Source organism: Mycteria americana, chromosome 9 (genome assembly GCF_035582795.1).
Source record: "Mycteria americana isolate JAX WOST 10 ecotype Jacksonville Zoo and Gardens chromosome 9, USCA_MyAme_1.0, whole genome shotgun sequence".
Classification (NCBI taxonomy): Eukaryota; Metazoa; Chordata; class Aves; order Ciconiiformes; family Ciconiidae; genus Mycteria; species Mycteria americana.
The window spans coordinates 31,110,629-31,128,129 of NC_134373.1; the positions used below are offsets into that span (position 1 = coordinate 31,110,629).

Consider the following 17,501-nt stretch of genomic DNA (forward strand, 5'->3'; position numbering starts at 1 on the left):
GTGGGAGCCCGGGTGGGCAGGGCCTACCCCGGCGCGGGGGGGCGCGTCCATCGTCCGTGGGGGCGCGTGGGCGTGTCCGGGCGGTGCGAGGGATGTTCGGCGACGACGGCGGCAGCGGCGGGGGCCGCCCGGGCTCGCCATGGTCTGAGGCGCGGTCTGAGGCGCCGCGATGAACGGAGCGGTCCCGTCGCTTTTCGACCCCAAGGAGCGGGTGTTGAAGCTGGGGGAGAGCTTCGAGAAACAGCCGCGCTGCGCCTTCCACACCGTCCGCTGTGAGCGTGGGGCTGGGGCAGCCCCTCAGGGGGCCCGGCGGGTCGCCTGAGGGGCGAGAACGCTGACCGGGCAGGTGCCGCGGCCGGGCTTGGCCTCGCTCACAGGCCCGGCGGGCGGGAGCGGAGGGTGGGTCGGAGCAGGCCCAGGCGGGCATCGGTGTGGGGGAGGGCATGGCGTGGCAGGCGGCCGGGTGCTGGGGGAGGAGAAGGGCAGCGTGGCAAAACTACCGCGGGGTTTGTTTGCGCTGCGGCCGGGCTCGGGGTCCCCAGCTTGGGCAGGCACCGAAGTGGTGTCTCCGGAGGAGCTTATCTGTTCGGTAGGCAGGTCGTACCGGTAGCCTGATGGGAGCTGAAATACCAGTCAGCTGCAGAGGCAGGGCCCGGGAAGCCGGAATGAGTTGGCCGCCTTCGTCCCGGGATCCTGGGGCACAGCTGGGAAGCCGAGTCCCCGTGGCTGTGGTGCCGGTCCGGGATCTCGGGAGCAATGCGGTGCAGATCAGGTTTCAGTCGCTCCTGAGAGCGTGTCGCTGGTGAGGCGTACGGCCATTGTATGCCAGCGCTGCCCCTCGCCACTTTCTGGGCACTAACTTCACTTTTTACACCTTTTGCATCCAGGATAGTGTCTCGATGCAGTTCTGCTGAAAACCGAATTGGGCTGAAGCTCTGGCTTTGCCCTCTTTCGTTATGCTTGATTTTTAGAAGTTAAGTACAATTCAGTAATCAAAGGTTAAAGGCAGTATTAATCACAAAGCTAGTATACCCTCCCTGAGTACATAATTACTATCTAGAGAGGTGTGTGCTCAAAGATTCTGAGGGTAGCTAGGAAACAAATGCTCTCAGGATTATAGTTCTGGTAATTTAGGACTGCTGCTTCTGGTTTTGATGTCTCGTTATTTATAGACTGATCCCCAAGATTCAGTCTCACGCACATTCTCTGGAGAATGTCCCGTATGCTTTCACGCAGTGCAGCGAGATGGGTAATGTGCTTTCTGTGAGCAAATGGAATGGCACTTAGTAGGATTGTCTGCAACTGTGGGAGGGAGCGGGCAGAAGCTATAAATGGATTTAAACAAATGCTGTAACTTGAAATTTACCCTAATTTTAAAGCTAACTAAAAACCATGTCTGGTACCTCCTACCCTTACGATTTCGTGCTGACTCCTGTAATTTGATGATTTATTCTGAAATCTGTTTTGAAATCTCTCTTCCTTTCCAACAAATGAGACATAGAAACTGGCACGTTCATCAGTTCTGTCAAAGGCACATGCAAAAATATCCTTCTCTGACACCTGAAGTTTTTGTTAACAAATGAGTAAGGGGGAAGACATCTGCTGGTTAAAAGTTAAGATCAGAAGTCTGTTTATGGACACTGGAATCAGTATCTTAATGTTCTAAAGTATTAACCACCCAGTGGCCATATATTAAAGCAAACATTCTCTAATTCGATGAGAAACTTTGGAACTATTTTACGCTTATTCCTGTAAGACGATGCGTGGGGTTTTGCCGTAAATGAGGTTAGCAGGGGCTGTTAGATGTGTCTTAGCTCAAAGCCTTCTGCTGTGTGCATAGTCCTGCCCACCAGCTCTTGAAGCTTGGTTTTCTTGCCCGGGTGGTGTGCAAGCTGGAGCCAGTGTTCCCAGCTGTGGTCTGTGCCGCCTGGCCAGCGGGTTACAGGCAGTGTTATTGAACTGGGAAGCTCCCCAGCTGTAACAGAGTGCTGCCGCCTGTGACCAGTTGCGAGGCAAGGAGCGTGTGCTGTCTAATGGTCCCCTTTACATGCCTGGTCCCTCCGTGCCTCTCTTCAGCTGCAACAGGGTGCCTCTCAGCGTGCGAGGCAGGGCACCCGACATCTCCGGGGTGCGAGACTGGCCCTGCGCCCAAGTTTGCTGGAACCACAGGTTCAAACCCACATCTGTTACCATGTGCCTCACAGAGCCTCTTGATGTCGTCCTATCTCTGGATCTGCTCAGGCAGGCCTTTTAGCTGTAGCCCTTCCCAATTCATTTGCGGTGGAAATAATACTTTATAGATAATGGTATGTTACATAGCAGCAGCGCTGATGCCTGAACACGTGCTCGTTTTCAGTGTCTCAGATTTTTTGAAAAGGACCAGAAACTGGTATCTTGTTTAAAACTTATTTTAATCAATACTTTAGGTGTTGAAAAAGACAAAAAGGAAATTAATATTTAATTGGGAAGTAATTTCACTTTTGACAAAAATAAATATACTGAAACCCCAGTTTTGGTCAGCATGCATGTTGTAGTAAAATCAGAAATGGATACAGAAGTGGATTTGAGGATTGATGTTGTTCTTTGCATTTTCAGTCACTTGTCTACCTCTCCCATGTTTGGGTTTGACATTTTCAAGAACTATTTATTGATTTTTCTGAAAGTAATTATGTGAGGATTTATCTTTTGAAATACAACACAGCTCATCCAGCCTTTTTAACCATTAAAACCTAGAAGCATTTTAAAAATTTTAACTGAAAGGTGTTAACGCTTACACTGAATCTTGAGAAAACCATCTTGACTTTGAATTCTGCTGACTTGGAATGGCCTGCTCAGGGGAATGGCAGATGATAGACTAGCAAGAAAGGCTTTAACTTAATAGCATCCAACTGCAATTAAAAGGTGGCTACACCTATAAGATTCCTGAAAAGCCTGTAAATAGTCCAGTTTGTTTTTATATTTAGATGACTTTAAGCCTGCATCTATTGATATGTCCTGTGAAGGAGACCTTGAAGTTGGCAAAGGTGAACAGGTGACAATAACACTGCCAAATATTGAGGTGAGTGGGGTGGCTGAAGAATGGCGGGCCTAAGGGAATGACTTATTTTGTTGTTGTCATAAGTATAACCTGAATATAGAAGAATATGAAGTTTCAGTGCTGTTTCAGAGCTGCTTGTATGATTTTTTTTGAGTAGAAAAACAATTGCTCTAAGAATGTAAAATTACAAAAGACTTGAAGGTTAAACAGCTGCGCTGTAACTTTAAGTGTAGTCACCGCATTAGAAATATGCTGCAGGATGACCCAGAAGTGTTGCGTACACAGAAAAGCTTCATGTCGATGTTGGCAGTGCAAGTTACCCCTTGGTATTTACTGCTCTAGTGCAGTTCTAAAGCAGGAAAGACTGGAAAGGGAAAATTTAGTACCTGCCATGCTTTATTGCTCTGCTGATGCAGTAACTGAAACCCCTTTTGGTAAAAGGAGTCCTACAGTGAGCGTGCTCTCATTGGGAAATGAGCATTTAATCAGTTTCAAACTAAGCTAAGCTGGGTGAAATTCCGTTCCAGTCAGTCACCAGCTGCTTTTGGTCATGGCTACTGTGAATCTAATTTGAATTAACCAATAACATTTTTAAAGGCTAGAAATGATCACTTATAGTGAACTTGTCATCACTGCGATGGATTGCTGTTTCTAAGAAAAAAAAGACTATAGTAGTAACACTTACTGGACTTCTGATTTAATAGGGCTCAACTCCACCAGTGACTGTGTTCAAGGGCTCAAAAAAGCCTTACCTAAAGGAATGTATCTTAATTATCAACCATGACACTGGAGAATGTCGCCTAGAGAAACTTAGTAGCAACATCACTGTGAAAAAAACCAGGTGGGTGATTTACAGGAGAAGGAACTGTGCTTTACTCATTGTGAAAATCGATTTGTTAATCGAGTCTAAATTGAGATACATAACTACCCATTACTATTTTTAGCAAAACACCATTTTTAGAAAGTACCTGGCCTTGTTGAATAGAGTGAAAAGCCTGCTTTCTGAGCACATTGACTTCACAGCTTTTGAGTCTTGACAGGTGGAAGAAAGGGGAATGTTTGGGTTTTTTGTTTGTTTGTGTTTTTTTTAACTAAAAACTGTCACATTGTTGAAAGAGATGGTAACTATGTTTCTGATGAGTTGGGGGGGGAATATCTGTTTGGAAAGTAGCTTGCCTACTGTGTTCTGACTTCTAAATGAGAAAATTAAAAAAGATAAATTCTGTGACATGTTTCAATAATATTAATGTCTTGTTTTTCTCATACCAAGATTTTGAGTATTTTTTTTTTCTGCTGCTGAGTCCATATAAGTCATTTCCAGCAGAACTATTATTAAGTGATCCTGGGTAGCCAGGTATAAAAACAAATCAGCTGACAAGGGCTAAAAAGTTATTGGCACTGTATTAAAAAACAATTTTTAATACATATATATAATTATATGCCAGTATAATAACGTACCTAGAAATCTAATGATGCTATTTAGAAAGGCATGACTAATAATTCCATAACTTAAGGGACTATATCCCCTGTATTCTTGCCTTTTTCCTTGCATCTTGTCTTCTAGAGTAATTAAAAATCTTTTGCTTTTACACACAGAGCTGAAGGAAGCAGTAAAGTCCAGTCTCGCATAGAGCAGCAACAGCAGCAAATGCGCGCAACTAAGGTTCCAAATAATGTTAAAAATTCTCCACCAAAAGAAAAGATGTTTCCGTCTTCTCCTATGGATGATATTGAACGAGGTAAGCTCCACTGTCACATAAGTTTCAGAAACTTTGCCCTTCAGTAGCAACTAGTTTTTAAGAGCCAAGGGTTTTTGTTTGTGTGTGGTTTTTTGTTTTGTTTTGTTTTTTAGTTTGAGATTCACACTAGAAGCTGATTAGGTAGGCACTTTACCCTCATATGGAAATGACCACTCTGGCTCAAGTGGTAACAAAGCAGTATTTGAAACTTGCTAAGGTAACAAAATCAGATGAACCATTAGGCTTAATAATGCCAAGGGTCTCACTGCTCTCCTCGATTCTGTCTTCCACTGCTACTTTAATCAACTATATAGTTGGTTGTACTGGAACCAACTGAGCCACTGCCATTTTGACATCACTACTCATTCTTTCTCTGCACTTGGCAAACACATAGGTTCCAGTGCTTTACAACTCAAAATACATTTTAAATTACTGGATAAGACCTGTGAAAGATGAGGTTCCAATGAAAGACAGCTAAAAACCTACACAAATCAACCCTTGAACAGTGCTACATACTGTATTTTTGAGAGACTCTGGTTTGGTGAGACACTCATATTTCACTTACTGGGAGGCCCTATTTCCTTTTGGAGGACAAGGAAGATGGCAGGTGGTAATTACTTGCTACAGAAATGCTGACAGGTGGCAGTTTCATTGACTGGAATTGACATCTGCCTCCCAAGATGTTCTGAATTCCTTTAAACAGATTTTTTTAGATGTCATTATGAAGGTGGTGGTTTTTTTTTTCTTCCCATTTTGGTTTTAAACTCTCACCCGAAATCTATACTACAGAGCAGCACTAGAATACATCTAAAGTTGCAAAGAGGAAGGACTACTTGAGCGCATGGAATAACATTATGCTTTATCTTGGTGATCTGTTGTTTTGGGGGGAGTGGTGGTGTCAAACATATTGCAAGTCACCAAAGTGACTGCCAACATGTATCAAACTCTTGTGTAGTGCCAGTTCAATTTAGAGTACAACTAAAGAATGCAGAATAATTGACAAATAGGGATGGTAGGGACCTTTTAAAGTCATCTAATCCATCCTTCTGTCCTAAGGTCAGATTTCTGACATAATTTTTTAACCTGTTCTTAAAGCCTTCTGGTGACAGATCCTGTGCTCTCTCTGGCAATCCATTCCAGGGCTTTGCTCTCCTTACTGTTCAGGTTCTTCCTAATAAATAATCTGACAGTAAGCCCATTACTACTTTCATATTTATCATGCAAGTATAGACCAGATTGCTGCTTTTCAGCAGTCCTTCATGTACTCAGAAGTTGCTATGTCCTTCCCATTCTTTATGCAAAATGATGCCAGCTGGTTCAATCTTTCCTTAGAAGTTAAGTTTTCTAGATCCCTGATTCATTATCACTCTCCTTTAGCTATCTTACGAGTCCAAAAACTTCCTGAAGTATAGTGCCTAAATACATTTACTGTTTCAGCTAAGGTTTTAGCAGTGCTGAGTTGAGCAAGAAGACTGTCTTATAGGCACTATTCATCTTTATACACAAAGACCAAATAGTATCATGTTCCAGTGTAATGCTTGTCATTTCTGCAACAGCATGACACGGTAGAACTGTGCATAGTGATCCACTGTAACTCACAGACTCTTCAGAAGGGTTGCCTACTTAATTGTTCTTCATCCCATGGTTGTGTAACTGACTATTCCTGCTTAAGTACACTACCTTGAACTTGTTACTAAATTTGTTTTCTTGGATGGGGGAAAGATCACTCTACCTTTGTCCTCTAGTATACGGACAGCCCTTCCTTCACTGTTTGAAAATACTTTAAATTCTGTCAGATTAAATTATGTCAAAAGTCAAGGCAGAGATGATATTCCTCAGTTTTTGGTATTAACTGTTAGCCTTTCACTTAAATTTTTTCTCTAATAAGAGAAAAACATTGGTGAGAGCAGGGAGGAAGTGGAATTAAGTACATAGGACTTGAGTGGTATCTTTCAGTTAGCTTACAGCTCCAGATGTGTGGTAGAACAATTGTTTCTTTGGCCTTTCTTCTCTAGAATTAATTTTTCAAATGACTTCTTGATCGTTCTGCTAGCTGCATCCTAATTTGTGCCTTAGCTTTTCTGTAGTTTTTCTGTCCTTAAGGTGTTCTCTTATACACGTCCTTAGTAACAGGAGGATGCTTCCTTTCCCCCCTCCCTTCTCTTTCCTTATGTTTGAGTCAGCCAGTATGGTGTCTTATTGTACTTTCTGTTCTTCCTTGGCATTGGGTTAGTTTGTCCTTGTAGCCATAGCTGCACTATTTCAGGTGCCATTTTTCCTGAACACCACTTTCCTTTAGCCTGGCCTTTGATAAGGCTGACTGGCCTAAGTACCTTTCATTTAGAGTTATCAAAGGCCACTCAGAACTGGAAGGCTTCTTGGAAGTTTGTGTTGAAGCTTATTCTTTTGTTCTCCCTTCTTGGTGACTTTCATCTTCAACCTGTTCTTCTGTATTGCGTAAATTTGAAGTGAGATGAGCCACTGTCCTACTTGCTTTTTATTTCTGCTATATCAAAGCTTTTCTGATGTATTCCAAGTGCTTGTAAGACCGTCTTAACAAATGTCTGGGTAGTTCCAATCTTGTATAATGATGAACTTCTGCACTCTGGGTAACTCCTCAAGATTCAGTGGTCTGTTTCAGACTTCTCGCTTCAGCAGCACCCCTATTTTGCACAATTATTATGTGTACCCTTTCTGCAAAACTGAACTTCCTCTGTATGTTGGACTTTGGCTAGTATATATCAAAAATGCATACTGTGCAGCATGATCTATCCAGTCATACTCTCCTAAATATTATTGTAGTCAGGTGAGTTATTTCATCAAGAATGCAAGTTGGTTGAGTCAGTTTGATCTGTTAATTTCCAGTATTTCTTGTCTACCTCATGTTGTTCTAGCTTTTTTTCCTGCCCCCAAATCTATAAAGAGAACAAGGATTTGGTGAAATCTTCCTAATAGTAAACTGTGGATGGCTCCTTTGGATATTCTTCATGCTTAACCTGGTTTTGAGCAAAATGTCACATAGTTCAAACAAGTGTATTGATTGCAATGTTGAACTGTTGGGAGGCATTTTGGGTGTGGCTGCAGACGTCTTCCAGTTAACTTATCTGTGTGATTTGTGACTACAGTTTTTAGTCAGTGAAAGGTATCTTTGGGGGTGCTAATGAAAATACAGAAGACTTGCTAGTTGCAGAAATTAAAAGCTATGTGGGATGCACTACCCTGTGGAATGTGGGGTTAGCATTTGGGTTCACAGTCACCCTTGTTCTAACGCTTGGCTTGAAAGGGAGAAGGTGCCCAAGCTACAAGAGAAGAAAACCACGTGACAGGCTGGATGCTTGCTTGTGCCCTTTTCTTTGTTCTGGAGAGTTCTAGTGTTTTGGTTTGGTTTTGTTTGGCTTTTTTAGTTGCTATAATACATTCACCTGATTTCTGTTGTTGATTTTTCTTTTTTATTATTTTTTCCTCCTTCTTATATTTCAATTATGATGAATGTTAACTAAGAAACAAATCATATTGTTTGCAGAACTAAAAGCAGAAGCCAGTATCATGGACCAGCTGAGTAGCTCTGACAGTTCATCTGACTCTAAAAGTTCTTCATCCTCTTCATCAAGTAGTGAAAATAGTTCTAGTGATTCTGAAGACGAGGAAATGAAGCCCTCTCTTCCTATATCAATGCCGTATTTGCAGCCACAGCCTACTGTGTCTGCCATACCACAACAGGCTGTCCCTGACAAAGATGCCAGTCATAACAGATCCCAAGAGAGCAGTGGTCATATGATGAATACACTACGTAAGTACAAAGGCTGTTCTTTTCTTAGTGCGCAATTCCAGACATCAAGATTCTGAGAGGAAACCATATTGTTTTTAAGTATGTCTCTGTTATAATTAAAACTGTGGGAAGTGATGTTAGGGTTTGATTGTTCAGCAGCGGTCTGAATTAGACACTGGGCTAGAAGGTTCTTGGTCCCCAGAGATATTAAATTAAAGCTGATGCAGTTGAAAATATTTCCTAAGCTCTTCTGGCTTCCTCCCAGTTATATACATTGGGACTGGAGAACAGTAATTTTGTATTGAAAATACTTGAACTAACAGGGCACTCCCAAAACATATGCTTATAATTTCTTGGGTAGAACTATGGGAAAGATACTATACTGGCAATACTCTGAATTACAGAAGAGATGGTGTATTCTTAGCTACTTCAGTTACTATTATTCATGGCACTGTTCCACTGGACAGCATGGCAAAACTGTCCCTTGCCTATAAGGAAGGAGGCGATTTGCTTTCAGGTGACACTATCTTATTCCACCCATTCAGGCAACTAAAAATGTAAGTTGAAGAGTAGCTGTGATGTTCTTCAAGAAGTGGTTGCTGCGCAGCCTGGAATTGAATGCTCAGTGTGTTCAAAAAAGGAGAGTTTGGACAGAAAAAAACCCACTAGGTAGAGAATCTTAAGTTTGCTACCTAAATAGCAGGAGTATTCAGACATAGAAGTGAGTATTCAGCTATGGTGACTCTTTGAAAATTATTACATTTTTAATTAGGTGCTTAGCTGCAGGCTCCCAGTTTGAAGAGATTCCCATCAACTCCAGTTTGCAGCCTAAGACCTTTAAGGTTTATCATTTATATGTAAACTTGTTATACTGAAATTTTAGACTCTGGCAGATCTACTTTTATTTCAGTACTTAATGGATAACCTGAACAGGTTTTTTTTGTAGCTAGTATTTAAATACTTAATTAAATATCTGTGCTGGTTATTGTTAATGTACTGCATTAACAGATAAGATCAGACTGAAAAGTCCTGTGACTTCATGTGCAAAGGGCTAAATGCTGCTTTCATGTTACTGTCACTGAACAATGTCTTCATGTTTATAACTTGCGTAACTTTGGAGTGTGCTATTTATTTCAACCCTTATTCACAACGGGGTTTCCCATTCTTCGTGGTTTAAATACAACTGTTATGAAAACAAGATTAAGCTCTATCCCCAGTGACAGAATCCCAGCTGGCAAAGCTTCCATTGAGAAATACACTTAAAAGTACAGGTGGCCAAGTCCACTGGTTCCAACAGTCATAGTGAGAAAATGCTGCTTAAAACATGACATCATCAAAACGTAATAGTTTTGATGGGGAAGCTGGTGGCTTGATGGTGCTTGAGAACCACATTGACAGGTAGAACCTCTGTCTGTAGCATCAAGCCTTGGGCTTGACTATCTGAGTTTTCCCAGATCTTTAGCTTAATCTCATTTACTTCTGTTATAGTTACAGATCTATTTACTGCTTAAAATGATTCTGGGTCCAACTTCCAGTACGGTTAACACTTAAAATACACTTCAACTAGACAAAGATCAGAAAAGTTACTTTCAAGGAGAATGTGTTTCTCTAGCTCACTTGCTGAGGGAATTTGGCAGGAGAGTGAAACCTGGAGAAACTAAATGGATAGCACGTAGTTCTAGCACGAATGGCAAGAGTTCTCAGTCCGGGTCTTGTAAGTCCTTTCTTCCATCTCAAATAATGTTTTACAAAAATTCAACAAATCAACAAATTTCAGCACAAGCTGTTTGCTTGTCTAATCCTGTTTTGACTAGTTTTGTGCACCTCTAAAATCAGGGCTATACTGGGTAATTAGTGAAGTTTTCCTTTGGCTTGCTGTGTGCAGGCAGAAGGCTGGGGGAAGGCTTAGAGAGCAGAGTTTCATCTTGCATGTAGAAATCATACAGCTGAGGTTTTGTGGAACTTGGAAAACACAGGAGGTGGTGTCTAGAGCATGGTAACCAAATACTTCTGTCAGATATACATAATCTACCTCTTCAAGAATCTGGGGCTCAAGACTGCCCCTCACCCCCAAAATACTGCTGCTTCCCCTGTCTACCTTCAGAAGCTGATTATATAGGCTCACAACTTGCCTTATAACAAAGTTTGTAAATGGTGGCGCTAATGAATCTGTTCTTCATAAATATTTGATGATATGTTGCTTTATGTCTATTTTTTGTTTGAACGAGAGCTATGTTAAATAAAGTAACTTTCCAAAGAAAAACTAGCATAGATTGGCTATTCTGGGGCCTTGGGTTATGTACATAGTATTCAGCACAACTTCACTTCTTTTGATACTTGGTGCTGGTACAAGCAGCTAGTCATTAAATAATTTTCCCTTGTATTAGTTTGGTATTGGTGTGACCACTAAGATCTGTGAAACACAGGTCACTCCTATGAGTTTCCCTGTCCCCCATAACTCACAGGAATTTAACTGAATGTATTATAGTCACTGATTTAAAAGTTTAGGAATTGTTGTAATTTGCAGTGCAATCTGTTTCCCCAGTTAATATTGCTAATAAGCAATTGGCACTGTGAAAACTGAATTTGTTTTCCCCACTTTATTGCTGCCTCCTAAGTACAGTAGAGTCTAGATGTCTCTTCAGAGTCCTAGTTAAATGAACTTTCCATTCTTGCACCAAACCCATCTGAAAACTACCAACTTTAGTCTGTGTTATTTTGCCATCTCTCTGAAGGTGTTTTTTGGAGGTAGCGTTATAAAAATGGGGCAGAAAGTTTTCCCTGAAGTAAATACTAATGCATTATTTCTGACTCTGGAACTTGGAGTTCTTGCTTTTCCCATCTGCTGGCTTTCACAAGCACTGGTATTTTTGGCTGGTGTTATAGGGTTTGTGTAATTTCTATTAACTGTGTTGAAATAACTTTTGAAGGCTGCAGAATTACTATTTGGAAGGTTATCTTGTTCGTACTCCCAGTCCTCTCCTAAAGTAGGTAGTGCATAACAAGGCTGGGATTTCTAAGAATTCACTGTCAGTTTTCCTTTGAGTGATAAATGCATTAGTTTAATTTACTAATGCCATTCTCTGCTTTGAAATATTATTTCTCAGGATAATACATTGTCCTGAATAATTATTGACTAATTACTTGATTTTGTTCTTTCAAAACTGCTTTTTTAATTTATGTTAAAATAATATGGCTGTAAATGTTGTCTCTATATAGAGGATTGGAAAAAAATTGTTTACAGTAGTACTTTAAAGATTGCTGGAAACAGCCATCTTCACTATTCTTGTCTTATATAAAGTGTTTTCTGTTTTGTTGCAGAGAATCATGTACCACTTTCTAAGCTTTAGTGATGACATAGTGGAAAACAAAGGAAGGCTAAATGCAGCCGTGTTAAAGACTTCAGTGTTCTGGCAGAAATGATATGCCTAATAACAAAAGATCCAATCTGAGTGTCTTGTTGGGTTTACTCTCTTGAGGTGACTTTTTTTACCCATCCGCAAAAGTAATCTGTGAAGGGTGCTGCAGCTGAGGAAAGGACGTGTGAAAATAGTGTGCCTACTCAGTTTCAGTGATTATTTTTTTTTTTTTCTTTTCGCTTTCCATTTTAGGCCATTTCTGCACAACCTGAGATGCATTCCTTGTTTGTTTGTTTGTGGTTTTCCTTCTTTTTTTAATGGCTGTTTGGTAAGGGAGGTGTGAACAAAAGCATCCTAGTTGGAACAAATTCTTAAAAATGCATGGGAAGTTGCTAGATACGATGTAGATTCTGTATAGCATGCTGCTGTATTTTTTGTTAGTTATCTGTCATCCTGGAAAGATTCCCTCCCTCCCACCCCCTAAGCTTATGGACATCCATTGCAAGCACAATGTAGTCTTTCTTCTTACTCCCCCATTTTGAAATATATATAGCCACCAAACTGAAGTGCTGTGTAAAATTTCTTTTGATGTTTTGTTTGTTCACTTGTTCCAAAACCTGTTTGAAATAGTAGGTCACTGATACATCTTTAAATGGTACATCAAAGAGCTGCTCTTCTTGATTGAGACACCACTTTGTTTTCAAGCACAGCTGAGTAGCATTCAGATGTGTTTAAAAAAAAAAAACAACTCTTTTTTTTTTTTTTTTTTTTCTTTCCACAACACTGCATTCATCAGCAGTTTTCCCACTTAGGAAGATTGAAAATGTGGGTGGCAAAGATAGCTAGGTGTTGTATTTTGTGATCTGGTGATACTAAATAAATGTACTTGTGGCTAATAAGTGAATAGCTTCCTTGCTAAGATTTTAAAACTGTAGAAAAGTGATATCTCTAAGGTTCTGTCACTGGGGAGTTTGGTTCTACACCTATTTATTCTCTTATCATAGAATAGTTTGGGTTAGAAGGGACCTTTAAAGATCATCTAGTCCAACCCCCTTGACCTGTCTGGTACTAGTTTTTGTAAGCCTTTAATTGGGAAAGGGAATATCTTGCAAGAAGAAAAGTATTTCCTTGAAAATGACTAATATGATGACTCTCTTTCTTCTAGGAAATGACTTGCAGCTGAGTGAATCTGGAAGCGATAGTGATGACTGAACAAATTTTTGGCCTTAATTGTATCACCTTTTTTGCTAAATATGTCTTAGCATCTGTTTTGCACTAAGATTAGATTACCAGAGACTGGAATGAATGTCCTCGATTTTGATAATAGACATCCTAATTTTCTACTGACACATCATGTCTATAATACAGCAGCATTGATATCCTGTCAGTGCTATGGTTACGTGTTTATCTTTCAAATTACTGTATTTACAGTAAAATTGTGTATGATCTGATTTTGATTATTTTGCCTCAGCCACCTGTTTTACTTGAAACTGATTTGTAACAGCTAGTTACTTTATATAAATAGTTATGGAATGGAGAAATTTCTGATATTTATGGAGGCAAGTTTCCTTCCTGTCGTTTAAATGCTGAATGCTGATCTCACAACTTTTACTTGGAGGGAGTGAAAGGGAGAACAACTAAATGAGGTCTGCTGTATCAGCTACACTTTTTTTGTTCAGTTCACAGTTCGTACCTTTAAGGAAACTGCTGAATAATGTGGTCCACTAGTGCAGTTACAGTTTACAATTGTTCAACACATTGCTGAATTCTTAATTTCATTCTGTTATAGGACTTTATATTTCTGAGCCTCAAGATTCCTAAGGGAACTTGTCTATTCTCTGCCTTTTTTATGTAACTTGAATAGGCTGGTCTTTTTACAACCTTTTTGTATCTAAATTTAGGTAACTGCAGAGACAGCAATGAATTTCCTTCATTTAATTCTGTAATGGAAATCAGAAAATTTCTTTGTAGGAGTATAAAAGTAATTTAATAAAGCAATATTTATCATTTTCATGTGTCTGATTCTGTTTTTACTAGTTAAGAATTCCACTTTCTACCTATAGTAGTCATGCCAGTGAAAGGGTCATGCAAAGAAATAGAAAGCAGTGAAATGGTAGCTTATACGGACTTCCCACGCTGTCTGCAAGACTTGGGTGTTTATTGCTTTTGCCTACATTGAGACAAGCCCTAATAAGAGCTTGCCAAAAGTTTATGGCGGTGCTAGTGTACTGATGAATGTTTATTACAGATTATATCCAAATGCCATTAGTAAATGATACCATGTTAGAGAAGAAAAGGTGTTTTTATTTTCTTCCCCATTTGAAATTGTATTTCAAGACCTGAAGAACTGGAGGTAGGAGTCCAAATTTCATCCTGTAGTTTACTACTGAAATGTTTCGTAACTAACAGTAGCAAATGTCTGTAGGATGAATTCTGATGGGATAAATCTGTTCAGTCTTGCACAGAAGTCTCCTTTGCTAGATTGCAGTGATTGAATCGCAGCTCTGTGTCTAAACTGCGAGGATTTAATTCTATATGTAAGCCTGAATGTGCAGACATGAAAAAATGCACATTCAGTAAATGTATACAATAGATGGTACTAGACTAGCTTATTCTCCCAACTGTGCTGCGAGTATCAGCCTGTGCTTACCTCTAGACAGATTAAGAGGCTCAAACCATGTCTGCCCCTCACAAAAGAACCTTTTATTGGTACCACCAGGCAGAAATGAAATATTGGAATTCTGCTTTCTGATGCTTCCCCACCCTGCGCTCTGTATCCCAAACTATGGCACTGGTCCATGCTCTGCACCAGGTAATGGCTTTCTAGTCTTCCAGCTTCCTAAAGTTGGTATAATAAGAAGCAAAACATTTTCGTGTTTATACTCAAAGGAAAAAAGCTCAAGTTAACAACCACAGGCGAACAGGTCTTTGAGAAGAAAAGGGCTAATGAGCAACCTTGAGGAAGCATGCTGTGTAATAAACACCTTAAGACACTTGGAACTTTCTCAAGGGAAAGGGTATTGAGTTCTCTGATGGATCATTACTGTTGGTATGGGAACTCTAGCAGGGTACTTGGTTCTTGGCACCTGCTGCTAATAAAGTCTGCTAGGGCAATGTGAGAAGCTGAGATGTTGCAGGTAGCCTTAGGACTAAGGAGCAGCCCGGTATGCTAAACAGAAAGGGGTGTGTGATAAAGCAGTGTCCTGAGCTGAAATGTCCTCTTTTTGCCTGCCCCTAGTGGTTTATTTGCATCAAAGCCTTCCTTTAGGCCAATGCTAAATTCTAATTCTACCTAGAATGTTGCTGGTTTTTCTGAATAACAGTGAATTCAGGGTGTATGGGAGTGAGCAGATGTGTGGAAGCACTGATCAGGCCAGGGTCTAAATCATGGAGGGTGTGTGTACTCATGTGTAACCACTCCTTCAGCTATAAAACTGGTGAGTACAACCTACCTGTATCTGTATATAATTGCACTCACATGTATACAGGTGCTTAACTACAGCCCTGGGAGTAAAGCAGATTTCCAAGTTCCTGAGTCTCAGGACTGTAACTAAGCCTGTGCTATCTTTAGGATTTGATCTTTGGGTTGAAAGTTTTCTAGGATGGGAAGAGTCTCGGTTAAGCTTTTGTACAGCACGTAGTACAAAGTGATTAGTGGCCAGTCAGACACTACCCAGCATAAGTTTGTGGCCTAGATGGATATATTCTGTCAAATGCACAGTTGTGATAATTCAGGAAAGGCTCCCTTTAACTATCAAGACGGGAGATAAGATTCTGAAACAGAGTTCGTATAGAGATAAGGAAAAAAGATGACAGACCTTAAATGTGTGAAGAAAAAAGCGCTGTATGCTTTGGTTCCAGCCCAAATGTATGTGATCTGACTCCCCTTCTCCACTTAAGTGTCAAACATAGGCAAGTGAGCTAAAGAGCTTGCTTGGGCCTGTCATCATGCAGCGGGGATTGGCTTGGATCTCCTTTGTGAGTCGCTGGGCGTATTTCCTCCCCTCAGGCTTGGTTTGTGTGCCCTGAGCAGTGCTCAGCCCCCGTATCTCCTACTGCAGGGTGTTCTCAAATGGCAGGAGTGAGAAGGTGGTTGGCTGCATTGAGATTTAGAAACGTGAATAAGGGAGGTATTCTAGCAATAGAAAAACAGATCAGGTTGTCTTTTTGGTCTTGGAATTTTTTTTCCCACCTGATTTGAAAATTCTTTTCTTCTCCTTTAAAAACAGTTTTATTCCTGTCATGTCAACTGAACTAGCAATGAATAAAATCAGCAACTGCTATAGGTTCCTATGACCACTCTTCCTACAGCCTCTGAGTGCCTCTTTCAAAATACTCTTCTGAAATATATCTGGTTCTAACTTGTTGCTTTCAGCTATTTTGTCTTTACACCCGCAGATTTAAAGCATATGTGTGTATATGTGCAGTGATACATCTGAAGAATATTTTATTGTGACATCATAATTAAGCTATTGTGTATGTTTTGGATTTGAGGAACATCTGTGTATCACTTACATTGATAAATCAAAAATATCTTCCAAATGCAGCTGGAAAGTTCAACATTTTTTAGTCTTCTGACTACTGCTGTGCTAAGGACCACTGCAGCCACAGCTCACCTGAGCCCTCCTCTCTGCATGGCACCTGGTACGTGCACAATTTGTCTAGTAACTACCTCTTCAGGGTTGTAGTATTCAACCCCCATTGAGTCCTGAAATGGTGATTATGTATGATTACCAATTGTAACTACCTTGCCTGGCAGCTTCCAATTGTTGTAAGATCTCTGCCCTACTCTTGTTCTTCACGAACCCTGCCTTGGGGCAGGTGGACAGGCTGAGGTGATCTCTTCAGTGCAGCCCTGGCACCACTGTATTCCACAACTAACACTGGGATTGCCATTTACTTGGGTTTTCTGCCTATCTGTAATTCCCTCTTGAGATCCTTGCCCCTAATGCTGTAATGGGCCTTTAGGAAGTTCTAATTTATAAGCACCAAACTTGATATAATGTCCATTGATTTTGTAATTGTTTGGTAAGTAATGATCTTATTTCCTGCATAATCTCTGAAAATTATTTTGATGCCTAGACACGGATTACTGAAAACAGCTGCTCATCAAAATCATGGTATCAGCATCAGCTGGAGCACAGCTCATTGCAGAGTTCGTTGTCAAGGCACCTGATATGATCAGCTTTATTGCATGAGCTTTGTTTTTTATTTTGGAGGAAGGGGGGAGATAACCATTTTTCAGATTAAAGGACTTCAGTAAGTCACTTCTGTGCTAACAGACAGTGAATCATCTTGAGAACAGAGCAATAGTATTTCTAAGAAGAATTATTTGTTGGGTCTTTCTTGACTGATTTCTGGGGAACCAAACATGAACAGATCATCTCAGATAATAGTTTGCTTTGGTTCTCAAGATTTGGGCCCCAAAAAATTGTATCATTTCTGCCCAACACTTTTTATTTTCTTTAGAATTTCTACAGGAAGGTTTCTGAGAATAGCCAAGCAGACTGTTGAATCCTTCTTATTAAACAGAAGAGACGAGGATGCCTAGGCTGGACAGAAATGAAGAAGCCCAGAGGAGGAAAGAGAAGATGACT

The 17,501-nt window shown here is 40.5% G+C and overlaps 1 protein-coding gene across 2 annotated transcripts; it reads left to right on the top strand.

Annotated features, from left to right (window-relative positions):
- The first annotated feature begins 75 nt into the window (after positions 1-75).
- On the top strand, positions 76-13,922 carry EAF2 (ELL associated factor 2). 2 transcript variants are annotated; one of them, XM_075511766.1, is made up of 6 exons: positions 76-272; positions 2,964-3,058; positions 3,742-3,878; positions 4,634-4,776; positions 8,300-8,566; positions 13,070-13,922. In XM_075511766.1, exons 1-6 carry the CDS (start codon positions 170-172, stop codon positions 13,114-13,116), a joined length of 792 nt encoding a protein of 263 aa, XP_075367881.1. In that variant the 5' UTR covers positions 76-169; the 3' UTR covers positions 13,117-13,922. The 2 variants fall into 2 exon arrangements, with proteins under 2 accessions (XP_075367881.1, XP_075367882.1); XM_075511767.1 differs by having other exon boundaries at positions 135-272; positions 2,975-3,058.
- Positions 13,923-17,501: the final 3,579 nt, after the last annotated feature.